The 12,998-nt window shown below is 46.9% G+C and overlaps 1 protein-coding gene across 11 annotated transcripts in view; it reads left to right on the top strand.

Moving 5' to 3' along the window:
* LOC121099276 (tetraspanin-15-like) overlaps positions 1-12,998 on the top strand; it is a 99,020-nt gene that overhangs the window by 79,699 nt on the left and 6,323 nt on the right. For 7 of the 11 annotated variants that reach the window (XM_040618017.1, XM_040618027.1, XM_040618019.1 and 4 more), the window contains 4 exons: positions 2,717-2,830; positions 7,978-8,031; positions 8,638-8,754; positions 9,121-9,192. In XM_040618017.1, coding sequence (XP_040473951.1) covers positions 2,717-2,830; positions 7,978-8,031; positions 8,638-8,754; positions 9,121-9,192 — 357 coding nt within the window. Of the gene's footprint in view, positions 1-2,716; positions 2,831-7,977; positions 8,032-8,637; positions 8,755-9,061; positions 9,193-12,998 lie in introns of those variants that run through there. The other 4 variants (XM_040618018.1, XM_040618023.1, XM_040618025.1 and 1 more) reach the window with 3 other exon arrangements.

The following is a 12,998-nucleotide window of genomic DNA, read 5'->3' as shown; positions in this document are numbered from 1 at the left end:
ATATTTGCGGGAAGGATTCTGTATCTCCAAAGAAGCAAGGATCAGGTACTGAGCATATAATCTCATTGCATTTTTGCAACATTTTGCCCCGTCTCCTTCTTCCCTTGTCTTGTAATAAAAAGTTTTCAGGGGGACGATCTTCATCTCAAAGTCTCTGTCTGTACTACAAGAAGTTGGCTGCCACTTATAGTGTGGCTGATAAGTCTTGAACGTCTGCACATTTTAGCTTGTAGCGAGAGAAGGAGCTCTGCAAGAACGTTTAGCTCATCACTGTGAGCTTTTCTATTAGCAATTATGATTTCCGATCCAGGAACGACAGCCAACGTTGGGCAATTTAAATGTAGGGTTGCTTTGACCGGAGGGTAGGACAGGGGAGAGGCGATGCAGAGGAATAAGTGATTTTAAGAGAAGGGAAATTGCTTTTACGGGACCCGAGCAGCCCGCAAGAGAGTGAAGACTAGCAGTCAGTCTGGAAGGATTGCATCCAGACCTGTTTTTTTGATAAAACACAATCTCAGAGCAGCTTGTTACCATCGTTTAGGGGTTATTCTCACTGTTTTCCTTATTAAAACCCTTGTCTATGCATAGGTGAGCCGGCACATGGCTTATTTAGGTCGGACAAAACCACACTACGCTCCTCAGGATTTCAATTTTGCTTAAACCCTCTCTCAAGCGATGCTTTAAAGTAGAGCCATCTGCCTTTCACACTTAAACCAGCATCATACAGTAAAACCAGCAAGTAATTATTGTCCAAAGTGCCAGACATTTTTCATTACCAGGTTGATGGTACAAATAATGTGGTTTTAGCTGTCAACACCTGCTTGGTCTGGCTGCCTGTGAGCAAATAGATATGGAAATAAATTGCCCTAAAGAAAATAATACTTAGATGTTTTTATCAGGCATTTTTGCTGAACTATTGCCCTTTGCAGGCCTTGGATGCGAGGCTGGAGATCACGGTGACTCAAAAGCCCAGGTCTGCTGCAAGTTGCTAACTGCAGCTCTCCGCTGCTCCTCGCTTGATCTTTTTTTTAATGGTTTGCCAACTACAGGTGGAAAAGGAGAGTTCAAACTGCTTTGCTGAGCACAGGATTTGAATTTCAAAGAGCTGCCGGGGCTTCAGGTCTTCAAACCCGAGTAGCTCCAAACTCAAAGTAAGGCTCGGAGGGATGTTGCGCTTGGAAACCTCCTCCTTTCTCCTTGGGGAAGATGAAAGGCAGCTTTCACCAGCACGGCTCGTTCCAGCACGTTACAGGGTGATGGTTTTGGTCGTAACGAGCCAGCATCTTGCAGGTGGCGGCTGCGGTCCTCAACACAGAGAGCTCCTCGGATGCCACCCGCGAGGCTCTTTCCGTGGGCTCGCGTTGGTTTTTCTGCTTGTTGTGCTTCTCCCAGCTCCGGGAGCCCACCTGAAGGTAAAACCCACACTGCAGTCTGTCTTGGCTTATGAGAAATAAATCCAGGCACGACAGGAGTTTGGGCTAAACCTCTGTTTGCAGAGAAGAAAACACCCGTGTGAGGCTTCCTGGCAGCTAATAAGCCTCGTCATAAGGATTTTTTTACCAATTTTTGCACAGTTACAGGAACAAATGGAAAAAATTTCTTTGCAGCCTGGGGATATCAAATAGGTACCAACAGCCCATACCCCTTTAGGTGTTTTTCTCCCCCTCTTTCTAGGCAACGCTCACCCTCGCTAAGGGGAAGGATTAAAAGCAATAGAGGAATTAAAGGTAAGAAGTTAAAAAATAGTTGTAAGTCTGTGGGTTGGCTGCTCCTGGCTGTATCTGCACATTTTGGCGTGGGAGGAGGCCAGGAGGACCCTGAGAGCTGGTGGCTTTTCCTACTCCCACTGGCGAGTATTGCCCCCAGCCCATCAGCAGGATGGGGAGCAGATGCTCACAGAGTTAAACCTCTCCCGAAAACTGCTCCTTGAAGAGAGTGGTGCTTCAAGAAACAGGGAAAACCTGGTTTTTTCCTGTTATCAAGCACACAAACCTCTCCTGCCCACTTCAGGCTTTTTTTTTTTCCAGGAGAAAAATGTAAGGATTCAAGCTTGTTTACCAAGAGAAGGGATGACTCGGTATGTAATAAGCCCACTTTTATTCTGTGGAGAACAGAAAATGACTTTCATTAAACTTTCTTTTTCTTTTTTTTTCCCCTATTGTGCGAACAAAAGAAAAAAGCAGCTTTTTTCCTTTGTAGCTGTAGCATTTGATCTCTAATTTAACTTGACGGGAAGAGAAATCCCTGTTAGACTGCAGAGCCTTATTAGCATTTTGTCGAATGGCACCAACTAGCTGAGCTGCCTTCGAGAGCCAAGAAACACGTTCATTCAAGGTGCTGAAAGAGCCATCTCTCCTGCGTGCCCCAGGAATAGGATGGATTAGTCACCTGTAATTAAATCAGTGCAGCATGAATGAGCCTGGGCTCGTGAAAGCAAGGATGCCTCCAATACATGCACAAGGATGCCTCCAATACACGCATGCACGCATCAGAGGCGCGCAGCAGCTCTAAAAATGGGGCTAAACACTCACATTTCTTTTTTCACGCAGCGTCTTCAACTTCTTATGTAGGGTCCTGGAAAGCAGAAAATAACTGGGGCTGTCGGTGCTGGCACTGGGGATGCAGGGCAGGGCTGGAGGGGGATGCGTCGGCAGGCTGGAGATGTCAAGGTTGGTTCCACTGCGTGTCTCATCCTCTCCTTTTCTTCTTTTTGCAGTTTTCTTGCTGCGGTGGCGATGAATACCGAGACTGGGAGGTTAACCAGTACCACTCCTGCAACGGCAGCGGGCCGCTGGCATGCGGGGTGCCCTACACATGCTGTATCAGGAAGGTAAGGCAGCCAAGGCACGGCAAGAGCCTTTTTTTTAGTCAGTGTTTCAGCAAAACACCCTCTTCCAACTGGTTATTACCGTGTATTTCTGTGCTATAGGGTTTCTTGTAAACTGCATTGCCACCTTGCAAAGCGGTTTGAGACAGCATCAGCGTGAGGTGGTAAAGAAAAAATATATATATATGGACCACACTGTATTTTAGTAGGCTCTGCTGCTTTAACGTAGAATAAATACCAAAGCACTGGGCTATCAGTTGTGTTTGTATCATGCAGAGGAGTTGTTAGAAATGCTGAGTTCCTGTTTTTCAGTCTAATAAGTGATATAAAATGGTTTGGAGGGTTGTTTTGCAAAGAAATAGCAGCATCTTAAAAGGACTTGGCTGCCTCTCAGCCTGGATCCATATGAGCTGTTGTCTTCTGCTTTCCTGTCCAAGAAAACCCGTTTTGCAGCTGGCTGCTGCGGGGTGTAGCGATACACAGGGTCATGTTTGCTGGTGTCTGCTGCTGACGAGGGGGTTTTGGAGGGTTTTGCTGAAAATGAGGCCGGGAGAAGTATTTGGATAAAAAGCCACCCTTGTGCAATGGGATAGGAAAAAAATCTCGTGAACGACTGCCCTGGCAAGGCTGCATTTCCAACACACTGTGAGGTGGGTCAGATGGAGATGGGGGGGGATGGGGGGGAGTGGATTTGCAGAGCCATTAGGGTCTCCTGTGCTGATTTCCAGAGCTGAAAATCAAGCCACCCCCCGCCAAGCAGTGCTTTTCTGCTGAGACTAAGCTAAGTGCTCTGATACCCTCTTGTTGAATACAACCGTCCACCTCGTTGCAATCAATCTAACGCATGCTGTGGATAAAATGCCAGGAGCTGGGCCCAGGCAAGGGGGGGGAAAGTGCAAATATCCCTGGTTGCTGTGGCCAGGAAAGCTAGAAATGTTGCTAAAAAAGGATTTGCGAAGTGTAATCCTGGTAGCAACACCTCCTCGAGGTGCACAGCATCAGGAGTCTCGGCGTTGCCTCCGAACCCTGGCCGTGCCGCAGGCTTTAATAAGTGCACAAGGAAAATATATCATCAATCTTGTATCATTGTTGGATTTTTAATGGAAAAAGAGGGAAATCTGAGGTGGTTTAATTATCAGTGGAAGCCTGGCATGCAAATCAGCTGCAAAAATAATTGTCGTCTCTAATCAGGGTGTTGATTAAGAATCCTAAAGCTCTTGAAGATAGAATTAGAAATTCATGTGTTGTCCTTTTGTATTATGAGTGAGGATGTGATGGAGAGAGTCACATGCATTTTTCGGTATTTTTACACTCCCCATGGTTTTGGGTGACAATTTTGGCAAACAAAAGCCCCGAGTGCAGCAGGCAGGATGGGAGATAGAAGAAATCACAGATGATTAATACAGGAGGGTAAGAAACCAGGCAACTTTTTGGCTCCTCACTGCAGCAAGCTGGGTCTGGAGGATGCTCTAGCGAAGGACTGGAGCAGCCAGACCCTGGGAAGGGAGGTCCACAGTAAATCATTGTCATTTTTATTTTTTTTCCGCCCCCCCAAGAATTAAAGCCCGTGAATGTGGCTCTGACAGCTGGAGCAGGTTTACGGGAAGCGAGGCCTTGCCAAATGCATCTAAATCTCCATGAGAAATGAAATCCCTTCTCAGGGAGAACAGTCACCAGGTAGATGTAGCCTCATTCTTCAGGGATTTGATTTTTGGCACCGCAAGATGCTTTTGGTTAAGAAATCAGCCTGACACAATATCAATAGTGCATGAAATGGATTAAGAGAGCGAGCTCCCTTGGGAGTTTTCTGCTGTCTGCGACATTAAACAAGCTAATAAAAGCTTAGTTTAAACAACAGAGTGAAACCCCTCATCATTGCATTTACCGTAAGCTCCAGCAGGTCTGTTTGTAGCTATTTGCTGAAATTGCATTGCAAAGTTGTCGTGTTTTTTTTTTTTTTCTTGCGGACTGAGAAGATGGGAGAAGCACCTCTGCACCTTGGGGTGAAGGAGGTACCTGTGTGTGATACACCGAACGTACCTGGTTGGGTTTCAGTCACGTGCAAGCTCCGCTAAAAGCCCTTTCCACCAAAATATGCTACTTGAGGGCTGAAGAGAAGACATTGCGGTGGCCCTGCAGCTGGAGGCTTAACCAGGGACCGCCCGGGCACGTGTATGAACTCTTCTGCGTCGGGTAGAGATGAACTTGGTGGTCTCTCTGTTGTGAAGAACTTTTTTATCAACCGGTTATCTATCCACCGGTTTGTAGGGCAAGAAAACCCTTCTCTTCTTGTGTCTTTCTTCTCTATTTGTGCCTATGTGAACAAAAGATGGAGAGCGAAGCATCGTTATGCCTTAGAGGACCTCTGAGATTTAAGTAGAGAGGTACCAGGAGAGGTCATTTGGAAATGTAATATCGTGGAAAGAACAAAAGATGATGATAGGAGCGAGCCACGCGATACAGCCCCGTCCGCGTGGGGTTGGGGGTGACACTGGCAAAGCAGTCAGGTTGTTTCCATCATTCCTCCTGCTTAGGGACATCTCAGTCCAAGCCTCCCAACCAAGGCGACATGAGACAATAGCCCATGCAGGACACAGCCCATGCAGGACACATTCCCTCTGTGCACACCACTTTGGAGAAAAAGCTATTTTGACCGGCAGGTCCAACTTCAGAGCTTTTTCTGGGCCTGGCACGCTGCTTAGATGGTCCATTTTCTTGTCCAAGTGGTCACTTGGTGTTCCCGTGGGCCTGCCTGAAGAAAGGAGCGTGAAACACGGATTAGAAGCTTGGCTACAATACACTTTCAACCTGTCAATAAATACAGCAATAAAGCTATCCTGTTTTCCAGCAAAAGATGTTTTCTGTACAAGAGCCTCCAAGACCTTTGTGTTGCATCCTCTGGGGCATCTTCCAGGTTGAGTTGCAACTGTGGCAGCAGACATCCTCCAAAAATGCCCTGGCTGTTTTGAAGAGTCTTTTCTCTCAGGTTGTAGACCTTAAAATATTCCCAGGAAGAAGGAATGGGCAAACATGCACCTCCTTGAGGGTGTGAGACTGGGTCCTCATCTCTTAAGTACTTTTCTAAATGGTTTTCCAATGCGCTTGTGCCTCCTCCCAGGGAGCCGCGGTGCAGCTGAGCCTCTGCCAAGCGCAGTGTCTCTGAACCCCTTGCGAAGTGTCACCGCTGACATTTGGCACTGATCTGGGGGAGGAAAAGCAGCTGGTTAAATAAAAAAGGGCAAAGATTGCAGTCTTCTGCCCTCGGTGGGTTTTAAACCTCTGTGTGTTGCTCTTCTGTGATCCCTGAAGGCATCAAAATGCATTCTGGAGGAATAAAGGCTTCTGTCTGGTGGCGTGTTAGAAATGTCAATTCAGCTCTGACCTTCTCTTCCGTGAAAGACCTTAACAAAAGTCGATCGAGGCTAAAACCTCATTTTTCTACCTTCCGTGCAAAGGTGTTGAGGGAATTACTCAAACAGATGGGCAGGGCTGGAGATGACCAAGAAACCCTTGGTTATTTAACGCGAGAGGGAATAAATTCATTGTGCTGCAGCCAGACGCGTTCAAACCGCGAGCCCGATAGAAAGCAACGGCGTTTCATGGGCGAGCGTCCTGTGACGACCGCGAAAGCGAGTCTGAAAAGCGAGGACAACTGAAAGCTATGAAGAAAACCGGTTGGTTGGGTTGGTTTTTTTCATGTCAACCAACTAGATGGGTCCTTGGTGATGTGCAGGTTCCTTTGGACCACTGGAGGTGACAGCACCTGCCTGAAGAGCTTTGCAAATTTCCCTGATGGCGGAGGCTTCCCGTTTTATGGTGCTGAGCTTGCTCTCAGCGACGCTGCTGGGCACTTTGCTGTTGATCTCCAGATTTCTCTGCAAATCTTTTGTATGCACGGGGACCAATTAGTTTCCTGAATTACACCGGGGTTGTAAATAGCATGTTGAAGTGGTGAGAGATGGGATTTTTTGATAGCACGGGCGAGTAACGTCTTCAGTACAGGAGCTCTTGGAAGGGTAGCGCTGGAATAATTTCCCTGCCAATTAGGGGAGGAACAAGTCGCAGCTTTATGGCTGGAGTCTGTCCAGAGGTGCACGTTTCTTTTATGCTGTGTCTTGCAGGAAAAGCATCATTTACATCTAAATGGGCACATTTCTGTTTCATCTCCGCGCCTCCGAAGCAAGGCATGTTTTTGTTTTGTTGCCCAGGAGCTTTTACTGGTTGTCAAAGCCATCTTTCTGAAAGCCTAATAATTTCAGCACATTATTGTTTTAGGGGTACCTTTAGAAATATATGGTATTATAGAAGCTGCTGTTTGATCTGTGAAACAAGCCCCAAAAAAACCCATCAGAAAACCAGTCCCAAGAGGTGCAAAGTACCCAACTAGCTCAGGATGTGCCGGAGCTGCTCTCCAGCTTCGGTTTTTTTGGGGGATGAGCAGGAATCAGTTTTGTAACCTAAAATGTACCCATTTCCATCCTGTCAAAAGCAGAGGAATTGGGTTTGATTTTATTTTATAGAGGTCCTGAATAGCAGTGTTTGGCTGGAATTTCTCTCATTAGCTGCAGCTCTTGAGGCATCTCTGTGGGCCAACCAAGATCTAGGCCTTGGGAATGTCTTAAAATCCTTACGTTTCTCCTCAAAGTGGTGGAAGACTTTGGGGAAATTCCCCCTTGATTTCTAGAGAGTCCAAGACGTTTAATCCCTGTGAAATTCCATTTATTGTGAAGGACAGACATGACTGAAGGTGCTGGAAAAGGTGGTCGGAATGAAACAAGGAGAAATTCAAAGGAGCATTTTGAAAGAGCTGCTTCGCTGAATGCTGGTAGGACATGGAGGTGGTCCTGGCTCAAATCACTGGAAAAGCGTTGGGACGTGACACGTGAGCATCCTCTGAAACAGCAGAAACCAGAGAAAAATGGTTTAAAAAAAAAATATTAAAAACCTCAACAACTTACTGCCAGCGTGCATGGTTTTGGCGTTACATTTGGGCAAAAAGGAGCCCGCCATAGCAAAGCAAGTTTTAAGGGTAGCTGAATGGTTGAGGCAACGGGGCGAGCTCTTTTATTCCTTATTTTTTGTTCTTATTTCTTCTGTTTCCCTTTTGTCTTCCTCCAAGCTAACTCTGTTCACCAATTCTCTGTCCCCAGGTCCCTGGAGAAGTCATCAACACCCTGTGTGGGTACAGGACGCTCGATAAAGAGGTAACGTTGGCTTTTTCCTTCGAAAGTACGAGATTTGCTTCTCCTTCCCCAAATCCCCTAAAACAAAACCATTATCCGCTGACAAGCTCTTCCACGCCAAGGATGGCTGTTACTGCAGCTCTGTATAAATTTATTTTTATTGCTTTTGCCTGGCATCTTGGGGCATTGCTGGGGCTCACGGAGCACGGGCAGGCTCGGGACACCTTTGGGTGGTCACTGTAGGTTTTGGCGTGTGGCGTTTCTGGGTCAGCCCCGGGAAATATTGGCTCTGAGTTGTGTTTTGAGGCTTGGGGATAGGAGAGAAGCTGATTTTGAGGCCTCCGGGGGTGACCTCGGGGCTATATCGCAGCAAAGTGCTGCAGTATCTCTGTGCAGATGGTCCGTAGCTCCCAGGGACGGGGTTTTGGCAAGAAAACCCAGGAAAAGGTGCAAGCCAAGAAATGAATTCCCAAATGCTTCTTGTGCCACTCCCTTGGCTCGCAAGAAGGAGCAAATGCAAGAAATGACATCTCCCCCCAAACCCGACATCTCCCCCCAAGCCCGACGTCTCCCCCCAAGCCCAACATCTTGATGGACCCGTGATGCTTCCCTCCGCTCTGCTTCCAGCGCCTGGAGCTGCTCAACATCATCCACGTACGAGGCTGCATCCACGCCGTCGGGCTCTGGCTCAAAGACAACTTTGAGGCCACTTTGGGCATCGTTTGCTCCCTTCTGCTTCCACAGGTACGTGGCGGATCCGGTTGGCATCCTCTTGGCTTCTTTCACTCTGCTGGAGAAGGAAAAGAATTAATTTTTCGTTAATTTTTTCCCCCCCCTTCATTTACATCTGAGATTTGTGGCTCGGGTGGCAAATTTGTGTCTTGGGCATCCAGATTCTAGAGCCTCCTTAGCAAAATTAATAGTTTACGACTGCAGTGCTGACTGTCTCATAACGCGCTCCTGAAATCTAATTATTGATCAAGTAATAGCATCTGAAAAGCAAGGCATGCCTATGTCAGCACAGCAAATCTTTTTATATTTGTTTTTACAGCTCTCTTCAAATAGAGCATAAATATTAACCAAAATAAACCATAATCGTAAATCTAGCAGGATTTTCCATGCCTCATGAAAATCCGTTTCCCACTAATGATGCCTGAGGAGCCAAGCAACTTTTCAGCACAGGTAATTAAGCTCTTCGTTATGGATGCTCGATACGGAGGGAAATTTTGGATTGCAGCTGGGGCTGTCCCTTGGCGACACTGTTGGCGCTGCGCTAGCAAAGGGGGTGAATATCTCTCCTAGATCTTTCCAGAGTTACTTTTGACACAACTTTGATGATTTAGTGTTGATTTGATCCTTTTTTTTTTTCTTTCCCCATGCCTTTTCGAGGCTGACAAGGAAAGCTTTCTTTTTATAGTGTTGGATGTAATGTTGAGGTTTGGCACTGGAGGTATCTGGTGATGCTTTCCAGATATGGGGTTTTATCTAAATGGGAATGAAATTATTTTATCGTCTTATGTGTTGCTGCTTGCAGTGAAAGGTAGAACAGTGGCTGAACAGCTGTTGGGGGAAGTATGTGGCAAGTTGAGTTAATTTTTCAAAGGATGGGCTTTCCTCTTGAGTTCTTGGATGGTCCAAACGAAGGACTGAGATGGGGGAGCAGGTGTTGTGCCCCATCCTGTGCTGCTCCGTGGTTTTGAAGTGCTTTCTCCAAAGCATGCAAATGAGCAAGGGACTTCTGCTGTGCTACCTCGAGGAAGTGCAAGGGGCAGAGAAAGGGGGTGAGAAAGTGCCGTAATAGAGGCGACCTCTTCCATCTGCCTCGCAGGGTGTCAGAAGACCATTCCAGGAGCCACCTGTTGCGTTACTCATTAAACTGCCAACATGATGCTCTTAATTGGGAAGGATGGGGAGAAAAACCAATGAGGATTGCTGAGCCTTGATGAATATCAAGTGCTTTTGAGCAAAGGTGGTAATTTTTCTGTCGTGCCATTAAATGCTCTTCAGAAGAACCTCGTTCTTCCCATCTGCTCATGCTTTCCAGGTTTTAAAATATAAATTGGATTTGATTCTGTCAAGTTTTGGAGGGAATTAAGTTATAAATGGCCATCTGTGTTTCCAGGAGCTGTCAGCCCAGAAACAGCTTCATCCCCAGCAGCAGCCAGCAGAAAGTTGGGCTGAGAATATTGAATTGCCGATCCAAGGGGGAAGGGGCTGGCACTGTTGGCACGGGGAGGTGACAGTGCCTTGAACGTTGGGGAGAGTGAACATGCTGACCTGTCCCATCTTTGGCCTTTGTGTGTCTGTCATACCCTGCACAGGACTCTCCCTGGAGCTGCAGACCACCTTGGTGGAAACCTTGTAGGGTGTTGGGGCGACGGCTGGGCTCGTGATCCACAGCCCAAGTCCAGCTTCAGGTTTTGCCCAGTTTTCCTCGAAGTGTTTGTGTTCCTCAGGATCAGACTTCACCCTCATGGGTGATGGTGAGCGGCTCGAGGGCTGGAAGGCTGGGGCTTGGAGCTTGGCTGATGTTCATCATCCGAGGGCCAGGGATTTGTGCTTGATTTGGGGCAAGAAACTGACTCTTCTTTGCAGGAAACAAGGACCCAAGAAGAGTTTTGGCTGATGCAGAGCACCCATGGAGAGTGGGAATTATTGTTCTCAGTGTTGCCTTTCCATCGTGCTCAGATGTAGAAAACCATCAAGTTTTGGCTTTCCATCACGCAGAAAGTTATTGATTTTTTAACTTTTCTCTACTTTTCCCCAAATATCTGTGCATGAGGCCAAAGGCAGAGGGTGGGCTGCCTGGCTTTGCTTGCGTGCCTGCAGGCATTGGGTGAGTTGGGTTTGGGGAAAGCTGGAAATCTGCTGGCTCCTGTTAGGTTGAACTGATTAAACGAGTGAGGAGGCAGGGAAAAATCCTGCCCGAGTACATCACCACACGGCAGCCAGCCTCTCCCCCGGACAGCGCAAGGCAGAGGGAGTTTGTAATTTTATGATTGCTCTTAAATCATGAATGTTTGCCTTTTTTTTTTTTTTTTTTTTTTCTTTCAAAGTAAGCCATCCAGCAAAGGAGAAAAAAAAGTCCTATTTGAGGAGTGGGGAAGCGGTTGTGTTCGTTTGTCTTACTTCATTCAGAGCCAAGCGTAAACACAGCGATTCAATTATTTTTCTGCCTTTGCAGTGTCTTTAATTCTCTTTTTTCTTTTTGCTGCACTTCGTTCTCCAGTCACATCCCCGTCTCCTTGCCCTTCTTCTCAGCCAAGCTGCCGACTGAGGCCAAACTGCCGTGTGTTTCACAGCGCTCTCAGAAAGACATTTTAATTTAGTCGCTGGCAGTCAGTGGCAAATTCACGTTGTGGCCTCGCGCTAGTCGTGTTTAATTATGAAGCAACCCCAGGTCTTTCAGCAGGTGCAGCAAAGCACATCCATTTGTTTTCTGGTGGCTGTATCCCTGCTTTCCCTGTCTCTAGCAAGCTTATCCAAGTGGTTTACAGCATGCGTAAAACGCGTTTCTTGTTAAAATAAGCTAAATAACCTCGTGCGTTGCTCTTTCCCCTTTGCCATACCCAGGTGCTCTTTCAGCAGCTTCTCTACTGACCTCAGGAAAAGCATCTCCAGCTTTTCCATCCCCGTGTCTTTGCGGGGGATGTTTCCTGACGGGATTTCATCCTCCTTAGTGAGGCGAAGACGGAGCCGCTATAATAAGGCAAAAAACAAGTGTATAGAAAAGCTCTTCTCCTCCTCTTTCTCCATCCCAAAGAAGCAAAAGGTGGCACAAGTCCAATTAAAAAGAAAAAGATCTTTGAAAGGTCGCTGCCAGGGTTCAATATCTATCGACTCTGTGGCGCAGCTGCCTCACAGCAAAGTGTTGCTACCTCCGTTTCACCCTGATATTTCATCAGTCTCCGAAGCTCTATGTTGGGAGCAGCTACAGAGTAACAGAGCATCAGCGCGGAGGCAAGCGTTCCCTCCTGAGAATATAAATCCAGGAGATCAACTAATTCAGTCCTCAAAAATTAAGCTTGCAACGAGCATTTTGCAGGTTGGCATCTTCATCTCTTGGTGACAGAGATGTTAAATGGTTCCTTGCGTAAAGGGCTTTGCATTGCCAAGCTTCCCTTTTCCTTTGCAAGATTAATTTGTATTTTGTTTGCTTTTTAATATCTTAGTTGCTCCAGGGGCTGGAAGGCGGTATATTCTCAAGTGGCTGATGAGTGCTTAATGTAGTAGCAAAGGGGAATAAAAGGGATTTTTCCATCTGCTGTCCATGACCTCTACGAGACCCTGGTCTATAAATACCAATTTATGGAAGGAAAAGCCAATAAAAGATAAATGCTGGCTTTTTACTTGATTAGCTCTGGGAAAGCTGGAAATGATTCAGCTTATTTTTTAGCAGGATCCAGCTTTGCAGCCGCCCAAATAGGCAAGGTCCCCTGGAGCCTGGCACATGCCTGCGCAGCACTGGTGACGTTTGCATGGGAAAGGGTTTCCTTGCAGGAGACCCTCGGTGGGCTGACGGATTATTTTCTCCACAGCCAGAGATGGTTTTGTCAGGACCGTGATGCAGTGGGATGTGCTTAATCACGCTGTCGCCCTGCAAGGGCTCTTGAGCGTCGTTTTGTTGCTGTTTCCCATCCTGAATTTTTGGCCCTTGTGATGCAAAAGCCAAATTCAGCTTTGTGTGTTTGATTGCCCAGGAAAATGTGACTGGAGGAGTTGAGCTCCTTTCGAGCGCTCTGCAAGCACCAAGATGCAACCATTCCCCCCCAGACTGAGCCACCAAGCATATGCGTACGCCCACCCCTAAGGGAAAACATCTGTGGTTTTCCAGACCTTTTTCTTGTTGTATAATAACATGAAAATGAGTGTTTAAGCCCTTTCCTTCTTTGCTTCCCAAAACGTTCCTGACTCTGAGCGTGCTTCCTTTTGCCAGAAGAAGAGCCATCCATCAACGAGCGTTTCCCAACGAGGAGGAGATTGCAATT

Source organism: Falco naumanni, chromosome 19 (genome assembly GCF_017639655.2).
Source record: "Falco naumanni isolate bFalNau1 chromosome 19, bFalNau1.pat, whole genome shotgun sequence".
NCBI lineage: Eukaryota > Metazoa > Chordata > Aves > Falconiformes > Falconidae > Falco > Falco naumanni.
The sequence above is the reverse complement of the archived record's forward strand: the minus strand, read 5'-3'. Positions and strand labels throughout refer to the sequence as shown.